The sequence below is a fragment of the Solanum pennellii genome, chromosome 11, assembly GCF_001406875.1.
Source record: "Solanum pennellii chromosome 11, SPENNV200".
NCBI classification, from domain to species: domain Eukaryota; kingdom Viridiplantae; phylum Streptophyta; class Magnoliopsida; order Solanales; family Solanaceae; genus Solanum; species Solanum pennellii.
The window spans coordinates 49,630,137-49,641,535 of NC_028647.1; the positions used below are offsets into that span (position 1 = coordinate 49,630,137).

An 11,399-nucleotide genomic window follows, 5' to 3' on the forward strand; every position below is an offset into this window, starting at 1 on the left:
ATATATATATATATATATATATATATATATATATATATAAGGTCGCTAATTCGAAAACATACTTAGCTTTACCCTCCTTCCAAATCGAGGTTTTTCCCCCTACCCCAAAGGAAATGGCCTTAATGTGTGACACTTTATACTGGAATGTATCTGTATCGCCTCCTAGGTCCTTTACAGCTGTGGATCTTATTTATATGACAAAAGAAGTAAATTGTTCCGGCAGAAGTGAGCAATCAGTTCAAAAGATAGGAGGAGGAGGATCATGAATTTGGCCTAGTCATAATCATAACAATTCTTTTTGGTCCTTCCTTTTTCTAGACGTGCTTTTCGAACTGCTTCTTGGATTTGTCTCTCATGTTCCTTTAACATATCTTCCATACTTCCCCCTGGTGGTACTAGAGGTCCAGAGCAAAGAAGTCTACTTTTCTTTGGCACATAAACCTGTAACATCAAAAAGGGATGTTAAATTAAACATGCAAATTGGAAAGTAAAGATTAATTGCAGTACACACCGTTGAATCCCCATAAGATGATCCGTCATCCCTCTTTGAATGAACACTTGAAAAGTCTCCTACAGCTCGAGACGTGTGAGAACCCTGTCTTAGAAACTCTCCACCATGTTGGGATGTACATGAATCCTCTTTGACTTGGCGAGAATATCCAGCTGCATTAGGATGGATCACTGAAGTAGAATGAATAAATCCATTCCTATTTTTCACTCTTGGTGGCTCAATAGGGAATCCAGTTCCACTTTCTTCTAGAGGATTATATTTAACACTGATGCTGAGATTTGATTGTCCCTGCAATGTCGAAACCGTTCATTTCAATGACAGTGAACAGAACAGCCTTAATTCAATTTCTTTCGGAATATAGAAGAAAATCAACCTGCCCAGCAATAGATTCTGTAGTGCTTTCTCCCTTTGATTGCCTTGACGACTTGCTCAATGATTCATCTCCACATCCTTTCACACTCTCAGCTTTCCGCCTGGGATTAACAAAATTCTAAATTGTGAGACAACGCAAAGTGAAAAAGTGCAGACCAAATTAATTATGAACGTAAGAAAAGTACAATACAATAGTACATGTTATAGGTAGCTTACTAAGATAGTCCATACACATGATTTTATTTACAGATACTTCAGTTAGTGAAATTTGTTGCGTTTACTCATAAAAGATGGAATACTAAAGGGCTGATTATGGCATGTGTATTTTGGTGCAAATCTGACTTCTTTGTTTACTTTTGTTAAGTAGTCCCGGAAGAAGTGAGATAATAATTTTACATGTTTTCTAGTTTAAAATATACAAGTTACGTTTTTTTTGTTATTATGTTCATAAAAGTAGTACTAGAATCTCATGTTATTTGGGAGAGGGTTTGATGATTTTCCCCTCGTATATAAGGGTGAATTTTGTTCTTTTTTGACACCAACAATGTTATCAATATTATTGAGTTATTTTCTTTACACCTTTGTGTAATAATTAGTTAGGTTTCATCGTTAAACGTTACAAAAACGATTTATTTCAAGAGGTAAGATTACTTTTATTCTTCATATCTATTGTTCTTGTTCGAATTAATTGGAGAATGTAACAGTAGTGCGACGTGAACTAAAACTGATATTGAATGAAAGAAACAAATGCAGAGACCATAACATAGAAAAATAATGTAGCAAATGGAGTGGTATGCAGATTTTGATACGAGGAACACATTGTGAAGAGCTAAAACTAGATACCTTCTTGCTTCCTCTTCCCGCATCTTAGCATCATATTCCTTGCTTGGAGGATATTTCGGTAAACTAGATGGATCACAAGGTAAGGGCTTTGTACTGAAGAACTGAACGTAAAAAACAAAACAAAGAAGATATGAAGTATAGTAAGCACTTACAAAAATATATAGAATACTTTAGGTAATTTGTGAAAGACAATCTTGGTATGCCAAAAAAGATAAAACAATCATGTCTAGAAAAGGAAAAAAAAACGTTAAATCATATCAATGTCGGTAGAATGCAAAACGTCAATGCAGAATAGGTTAATAAACAGAGATTAATCTGCTTGGACCATTTTGAGTTCATGAAATATTCAAATGATGATGTAGAGAAAAACCTCCAAGTAATGCACAACCAGATTAATTAAAAAAGAAAATATGATCATTAAGTAACTGAATGTTCACAGGATAGAAGAGAATGTAATTTCTAGCTATCAATAATGTAGTAATACTTTCTAAATGTAAATGGGGTAAGAAATGCTTCCAATCATGATACAAGGAATATGAATGACCATTACAAGCAGAGAAAACAAATACTCTTAGTTGCCTGATAACCACCGTAGACGGCATTTGTCACTCATATGGAAATAAACCAAAGAAGTGTTGCTATTCAAGGAACATGGTTTCTTACCTCACTGTTGAGTGCAGAAGAAGCAGTACCACGCCTTTCTGGTTCTATTGAAAGTAGGATGTCAACAAGGGCCAAAGCTGAAGGGGGAAAATCCTTGAATGTATCAGTGACACATCGATTGTATGGGTGTTGTGGCTTAAAGCTAGTAGCATGAGGTAGTTTTGATTTTTTCCAGTATTCTTCGGAAGGTGAACCACAAAGTTTAAAAATCTTATGCATTTGCTCAACCTGCAAAATTGGTACAGGAACCAACAATGAATTTTGAACTCAGAAAAGTCAACATGCATGAAACTGAAACAAATGTATACAACTAGAATTTATAGTGTCAAAAGCATCAAATAAATTTAAAGTGAAAATTAGAGAATAGCTTTAAAATCTTTTGGTCATGGAATAATTCTAAAGCGACACTTCCAAAGAGATCAGACATGTGTTAGGAGGAGAATCAATCATAAGTGAAAAAAGTTTAGATTGAAGAGGAATTGAAAGTACCTCTGTCCTTCCAGGCATGATAGGCTTTCCAGCAGATAATTCAGCGAGGATGCAGCCAGCACTCCACATATCTATGGCCATTCCATATTCCGTTGCACCAAGCAAAAGCTCAGGAGCTCTATACCATAGAGTTACAACACGACTTGTTAATGGCTGTGTTTGGTTGGGCTCAAAGGTTGTAGCCAAGCCAAAGTCTCCAATCTTTAGAACACCATTATCATCAATGAGAAGGTTTGAACCCTTAATGTCTCGATGAAGTACACCCCGGCTATGACAGTGTTCAAGTCCACGAAGCAATTGTTGCATATAACATTTAATCTGTAAACCATCATGTAAAAATTTGGAGAACATCGAAATATATCGTGTAGATTCAAAATGCAGCTACCGCAGGGTGGTGGTAAATAAGTTTAGTTTACAAATGGTTTTGTTCGTCTTTAAACCTTATTTTCTTGCATTCACCTAGTCTCAGTATTCTCTAGGTTCAGTCCATGAAGGGGTCATTAAACAAGTTCAAAGATTTATATTCTGGGAGGATTTTCTGCTTTTGAATCTAGTTAGGACTTGGGTGTGCTAATTATGAACATCGCAGGGTTTTTCAGACAAGAAGAGAAAGACGTACCTGTGCTTCAGTAAACTTAACACGAGGTGCTGCTGCAAGTCCAGCAAGATCGTGTTCCATGTATTCAAATACAAGATATAAGCTCCCTGATATCCTAGATGTGACCAAAGCCTCAAGTTTCATAACATTTGGGTGGTCCAATTTACGCAAAATAGATATTTCCCTTGCCATAAAGCGAACACTCTCTGGATCCATATTGACAAATCTCACTTTCTTCATTGCAACAATTTTATTGGTTTGAAGGTCACGGGCCTTGTACACACTACTGTATGTTCCTTGACCAATCTGCATAAAATTTAAACATTTATCAACTTATGCAGGAATATATGAAAATTCAAACTCTTTATTAGTCCAAAGATCTCTGAAAAACTAAATGACATTATATTTGGCTGGACATAAATTTATGTTTCCACACTGCTTCCAACAAGTACAAGGTGATCAAGCACTCTCACCCTATGTTAAGGAAGTTCATATTTGAAACTCAAAAAAATAATAATAATAGTATTCTTGAAAATCGTTTTATTTACAACTAGAATTGACAATTCATTGGGGGAATGTTAGCAGCTCAGTTGGTTGACGACCTCCTAAATATTCACCTTCTCGATGAGGTTCGATTTCCCACATTGTACTTATTCCATTCCCCCGTCCACAATTCTTCGAATTAAAAAAACTCCATTTTCCGGAGGTACTCCAAAGTAACCCAAGAAAAAGAAGAAAAACTCTAATGGATCATAAATAAAGTAACTTTTTTAAAATAGCCCCTTTGGATGGAAAATGATTCAGCTACTTGTATCAAAAACAAATGATCTCTATGATAGAAGCAAATTCAATACCCTGAGTAGAATATGAAATTTCCAGAAACAAGGATCCGTAAAGTAGAAGATGCAGATATCAAAGTTGAGCAAATTATGGCTGATATGTAGAAAAAAAAACATGAATGATTCATAAATAAAACATGAGCAGAGAAAAGGTGTAGAACTGACTTTATTTAATTTTTCAAATGAGTCTGCACTTCGAGGAAGCCACCCTTGAATAGCGTCAGCTGCGACAGAAGTTAGCCAGGATGGCCATCCTGCAGCTCCGAGTTCACCCTTTGCAGCATTAGGTATGCTTACAACTCTAGACATTGATTGTTGCACTCCAAAATCAACAGTGGAGCGTCTCTTGTGATGGCCTTCCTTAGGCCTCTCGATAATTCTTGTTTTTCCATCATCCTCAACTTTTGTTGCAAGGACAGAAATAAGAGCAGATTCTGATGTCCGCTTTGATTTAGGTATTATTTCAATCTTAGGATTAACTAATTCTACTTTAATCTCCTCTCTATGCAAGGGAGCAACCATATGTACAGAAGACTTAACTTCTTTTTGTTCAAAAACATTTTCATCTTCGGAAGAACCCTTTGAGCAAATGCAGCCCATACCTTTGTAACCAATATGTTGTGTCACTCAAGAAACATTCGAGACCCGCATAATAAACCTGCACCAACAACTGGAAAAATAAATATATGTATATTTCTAATTAAACAAACTAACTTGTTATTTTCTAGTTTCTTACCAATCAATGCAGGCCTCCAAATCCTCTCAAGAAGCCAAAATGCGGGACTGAAATTGAAAACCAATTAATGTCCGGGAACTATATTGTAAATGATTTCTTCAATAGACATTACCCCATAAATTAATTAATTAATGTCTCGTTACATAGCAATTTTGGCAACCCCAAAAAGTCAAAAACCCAGACCAGAAAACCAAACATAAGAAATCAAGATTTCAGCATATAAAACGGAACAATAGGTTGGTGCACCAAAAACCAATTCTATGCTTTTTGTTAAAAGGATTGATGCAGCAACTCTGGTCAAGGATGAGGGGGAATGGAACAAAACTTGCTTTGATTTTTTCCCAGAAATATTTCAACGAATTATCATTTTCTTCTTTTTTTTTAATTAAAAAAAATACATTTTCTTTTACTTGTTTATTTTCAGAAAAAAAAAATTTTTACCCATATATTTTAGGATATTGATGAGAAATCAGCGTAAAACACGAACAGCCCGTTATTATTATTTTTCCATGAAAGACATAAGCATAGAGGGGAATAGTACTATACCTTGTGCCTTTATCTTTGGTTTGGTTCGAGTACTTTGGTGTCTCTGAATTTGTGCATTGTTTGATGTACAAATCTCCATGCTCAATTTCTGCAAGTAGCAAAAAAAAAATGTCATATTTCAACTCTGACGTGCACTGCAGTACCCAAATCTCTTTCTGATTTGTCACGTGGAACTCATCAAAGTGGTGGGACCCCAAAGGAAAAACTTTTCTACTACTACCATTTCGTCACCCAAAACCTATCACATCCTTTCCGTACAACAATAATGTTTTACATGAAAAATCATTTTTTTCACCATTTTAAGTCATTTAACAAATATTTAAAGTTGTCTGCATTATTAACTTAAATATCACAATTGATCTTTGTACCTATTAAATACCTTGTTATAATAAATTTTAAACATATGGAAAATAAATAAGTCATACAAATAAAATATGAAGAAAGATAATTCTATTGATTAAGATAGCGGGTATAATTCTGTTGATCCCTTAATTCTACTCTCCTAGGATTTATCCATGACTCGAGGGCCGTTAGTAGCGTATTTCTCGAACTAGGATGATTTAGATTTTGAACTCTCTTTATGAATAAACCACCAATTTGTGGAGTATTCGAGATCTTGATCTCTTTATGAAACTTCTGAGATGCCTTTTAGGGGAATTTAGTACTCTTTATACAGGCATAAACTAGGGTTTAGGGTTGAGTAGCCTCCAAGAATCCTTATTTAAGTTGAACACAATTTGTAGAGTTCCAACTCGAATTGAACGCATCTTGTAGAGTCCTACAAAATTTTAATATCTACGAATGCCCCCTGCTTCAAGGCGTGACGAAGGGTAGACTTATGAAACTCAAAGACGAGTCTTGAAGTACTCATTCTTCCACCTTTGCAGCTTCAGATTTTCAGATTTAAGAGAGAAGAGATGAAGGGCAGATTTGGTCCATTGGAAGTGCCAATTTGTTTGCAACAAATTTTAAACATATGGAAAATAAACAAACCATACAAATAAAATATGAAGAAACATAATTTTATTGATTAAGATAGCGGATACAATTCTGTTGATCCCTTGATTCTACACTCCTTGGATTTATCCATGATTCGAGGCCCATTAGTGGCGTATTTCTCGAACTAGGATGATTTAAATTTTGACCTCTGTTTATGAATAAACCATCAATTTGTGGAGTATTCGATATCCTGATCTCTTTATGAAATTTCCGAGATGCCTTCTAAGGGAATTTAGTACCCTTTATATAGGCATAAACTATGGTTTAGGGTTGAGTAGCCTCCAAGAATCCTTATTTGAGTTGAACAGAATTCGTAGAGTCCCAACTCGAATTGAACGCATCTTGTAGAGTCCCACAAAATTTTAATATCTTCAGCAGATAATAAAATTCACGTAGAGAAAAACAATAATCAAGAACGGAAATTTATAGCAACAATCGATTTTATTATTTCAAATGCGAGTGTTACAATCTCTATAATTCCTCTGAATTCACCTTTTCAAATATAAATTCAATGGCTTTAAAGCTTGTTCTTGAATCTATGATGAACTTGATCTTGATCTTGACTTTTATTTGAATTCAAGGGCTTCGAGCTTGTTCTTGAATTCGGTGGTCTTGATCTGATCGTTCTTGAACTTGAATGCTTGAATTCTTACACTTGTAGCTTTGTAGAGAATTAAATGGTGTTTGTACCATGGAGTTTCTCTAGCTTCTTTCTTAGAATTTTCTGTTTCTTTTCTGAATTATCAGAATCCCTATTTATAGTTTTAGAATAGAGGAGTTGCGATTGGAATAGGATTCCGTTCAGCTAATCAAATTTAGGTGACATGGCATATGGACTTTATGGAGCGGGCTTGTCATCTTTGACACATGTCATGATTCTATTGATTATCTTATTTGACTAGACATGCCACATCATCTGCACAAGTGGCGCCAAGATGGGCACAATCCGAATCATTTTATAAATTTATATTTGATAAATTTTAAATGATTACAAATACCCCCTACTTCAAGTCTTGTCGAGATATTTTATCTTTTAGAGACTAGGCTTGAAGCATTATATATATATATATATATATATATATATATATTGTTTTATTTCCTTAGTAAAAAAGGAATTATAATTCAACTAGGAATTGTAATCCTACTCAATTTCATATTCCTATACATGGTTTATTGCCCAAACCAAAAGGAATTGTAATTCAACTAGGAAATGTAATGTTACTCAATTTCATATTCATATATATGTTTTATTGTCCAAGCCAAAAAGAAATTGTAATTGAACTGGGAGAAAGATTTTATCCCACCACATGACATCTATAAATAGATACATCGTCTCCATAATTTTATCTTCAATTACAGATTGTGAGCCTACAACGAAAAGGGCATACTCAAGGTAATTTTCCTACTTTTTAAATTTATTTTCATCACTTTTTTATAGCTTGACATGTCTGTCATAGAAAATTCATATCTCATTGTAGAAAAATCAAAATCATGAACCCTTTGATTTTTCAGAAACTAGACTTTTCGATCTCTAACATATCCAAAATTCAAAATTTAATACCATCAGAAACTTTCTAGATGATTTTTTAAAGTTAGCTCTAGATTCTGTCATGCTAAAAATTCGTCACTTTTTTACAGTCTGACATATCCGTCGTAAACAATTCATATCTCATTGAAGAAAAATCAAAATCATAAACTGTTTGATTTTTCAGAAACTAGACTTTTCGATCTCTAACATATCCAAAATTCAAAATTTAATACCTTCAAAATCTTTCTAGATGATTTTTTGAAGTTATATCTAGATTTTGCCATGCTAAAAATTTTCAAATTTGTGTGACTTACTAAAAATATCGTGTCTTGACGTAGGAGCAACGAAATCACAATCCGCTTGATGATTCTGAATCTAGACATATAGGTCTACAACATATTAAAGATTCAAGATTTAATACCTTCGGGGTCTCAAACATCTTGACGGGTAATAATCTCTCCTTCACTTGTATTTTCCTCCTTCTTCTTTTTTTTTTTTTAGATCAACAAAAGCAATTTTATATTTTACGAAAGCTACATAATGGAAAGATTTATCACATAAAAATGTGTTTAACGTTCATGCCTTAAAAAAATAAATAAATAATACTCTCAAGGTGTTCCATGGCCCCGAATTCTTAACCAACTTGAAACTTTACTAGAATATCGTGTAACGCTCCCGCCTTGAAAATAAACTCAAGGTGTTACAAGGTCCTGAGTTTTTAACCATGAAGCTTTACTAGAATACCGTGTAACGCTCCCGCCTTGAAAATAAACTCAAGGTGTTACAAGGTCCTGAGTTTTTAACCATGAAGCTTTACTAGAATACCGTGTAACGCTCCCGCCTTGAAAATAAACTCAAGGTGTTACAAGGTCTCGAATGCTTAACCAACTTGAAGCTTTACTAGAATACCGTCTAACGCTCCCGCCTTGAGAATAAACTCAAGGTGTTACAAGATCCTGAATGCTTAACTAACTTGAAGCTTTACTAGAATATCGTGTAATGCTCCCACCTTGAAAATAAACTCAAGGTGTTACAAGATCCGAAATGCTTAACCAACTTGAAGCTTTACTAGAATACCGTGTAATGCTCCCTCCTTGAAAATAAACTGAAGGTGTTACAAGGTCCCGAATGTTTAACCAACTTGAAGCTTTACTAGAATACTGTGTAAGCTCCCGCCTTGAAAATAAACTCAAGGTGTTACAAGGTCCCGAATGCTAAACCAACTTGAAGCTTTACTAGAATATCGTGTAACGCTCCCTCCTTGAAAACAAACTCAAGGTGTTACAAGGTCTTTAATACTTAACCAACTTGAGGCAGGATAAATCCATGTAAAGACCAGTTTAAGGTGCAAAGGGGAAAATATTGTCCACCTTAAGACATGAAAATTAAATATCCTTTAAAGATAAATCCGTGGAAACTCTATCCTAAGGTGCAAAGGGACAAGTTTGCCCACCTTAAGACATAAAAATTTAAAGATTCGTTGAAGGATAAAATCGCCACAAAGCTAGCTTAAGGTGCAAAGGGACTAATATTGTCCACCTTAAGGCATGAAAATTTAAAGATCCTTTTAAATATACATCAGTCAACAGGCCAACTTAAGGTGCAAAGGGACAAATCTTGTCCACCTTAAGACATGAAAATTTAAAAATCCTTTTAAGTATACACTCGTGGAAACTCTAGCTTAAGGTGCAAAGGGACAAATATCGCATGGAAATTTAAAGATCCTTTTAAATATAAACCAGTCAAATGACCAACTTAAGGTGCAAAGGACAAATCTTGTCCACCTTAAGGCATGAAAATTTAAAGATACTTTTAAGTATACACTCGTGGAAACTCTAGCTTAAGGTGCAAAGGGACAAGTTTTTCCACCTTAAAGCATAGAAATTTAAAGATTCGTTGAAGGATAAAATTGCAATAAAGCTAGCTTAATGTGCAAAGGGACAAATACTGTCCACCTTTAGGCATGGAAATTTAAATATCCTTTTAAGTATACACCAGTGAAAAGGCCACCTTAAAGTGCAAAGGGACAAATTTGGTCCACCTTAAAGCATAGAAATTCAAAGATCTAGTGAAGGATAATCCGCAACAAGGCTAGCTTAAGGTGCAAAGGGACAAATATCGCCCACCTTAAGGCATAAAATTCAATTACATGCGCATTTGGAGACTTTGAAGACTTCTACTTACATACTTGAAGTCTTACCTTTATACTTAGAGGATTTTAATACTTCAACGTGTATACTTAGAGCATTTAGGTACTTCAAATAATAAACTCTAAGAATATAAAGACTCCAATTTGCATACTTGATCTAATTTAAAGACTTCAATTGTACTAATAAGAGACTTACATTTTATAAAGGTTTGCCTCATCCATTGACGCATCAATACATCGTGCAAGTCTAAAGTTTGATGAGACAAAAGATAAAATAAAATGTATATCGCTTTGACTTTCATGCAATAGATCAAGCAGTTGCAATAGATCAAGCAGGAACATTTTTTTTCGACAATCATGCAACTAAACTTAGAATATGGTTCTAAGCGCCTACGTACCTCGGTGAAGAGGATCAAATCACAACATAGTACTGGGGATTGAGTGTTTTTTTGTTGTGTCGTACACAGTTTATACTCTTCCATGCAGTTTAGGCTCGTACCTTAAGGAGCATTTTAACTTGAAGATTTAGATCAAATTTAAAAAGCTTTATGATATACAATTTAGACTCGTATCTTAAAAAGCATTTTGACTCGATAACTGAACTCAAACATGAAGATTTAAGGGACATACAATTTAAGCTCGTGTTTCAAGGAGCATTTCAACTTGAAGATTTAACTCAAACTTGAAGATTTAAGTGACACACAGTTAAAGCTCGTGTTTCAATGAGCATTCAACTTGAACATTTAACTCTAACTTGAAGATTTAAGTGACATACAGTTTAAGCTCGTATTTCAAGGAGCATTTCAACTTGAAGTTTTAACTCAAACTTTAAAATTTAAGTGACATACAGTTTAAGCTCGTGTTGCAAGGAGCATTTCAACGTAAGGATTTAACTCTAACTTGAAGATTTAAGTGACATACAGTTTAAGCTCGTATGTCAAGGAGCATTTCAACTTGAAGATTTAACTCAAACTTGAAAATTTAAGTAACATACAGTTTAAGATTGAGTTTCAAGGAGCATTTCAACTTGAAGATTTAACTCTAACTTGAAGATTTAAGTGACATACAGTTTAAGCTCGTGTTTCAAGGAGCATTTCAACTTGAAGATTTAACTCAAACTTGAAAA

The 11,399-nt window shown here is 34.4% G+C and overlaps 1 protein-coding gene across 3 annotated transcripts; it reads right to left on the reverse strand.

The window, feature by feature from the left end:
- Positions 1–6: 6 nt before the first annotated feature.
- Positions 7–5,720, reverse strand: LOC107003211 (probable serine/threonine-protein kinase At1g09600). Of its 3 annotated transcripts, XM_015201504.2 has the most exons (10): positions 5,598–5,720; positions 5,052–5,098; positions 4,481–4,973; positions 3,498–3,782; positions 2,879–3,196; positions 2,390–2,617; positions 1,727–1,827; positions 885–984; positions 512–799; positions 274–441 (listed from the first exon to the last, which is right to left on the reverse strand). In XM_015201504.2, the coding sequence occupies exons 3-10, from the start codon at positions 4,913–4,915 to the stop codon at positions 274–276; spliced, it is 1,923 nt and encodes a 640-aa protein (XP_015056990.1). In that variant the 5' UTR covers positions 4,916–4,973; positions 5,052–5,098; positions 5,598–5,720. The 3 variants fall into 3 exon arrangements, with proteins under 3 accessions (XP_027768452.1, XP_015056990.1, XP_027768451.1); XM_027912650.1 differs by lacking the exon at positions 5,598–5,720 and having other exon boundaries at positions 5,052–5,461; XM_027912651.1 differs by lacking the exons at positions 5,052–5,098; positions 5,598–5,720 and having other exon boundaries at positions 7–441; positions 4,481–4,915.
- Positions 5,721–11,399: the final 5,679 nt, after the last annotated feature.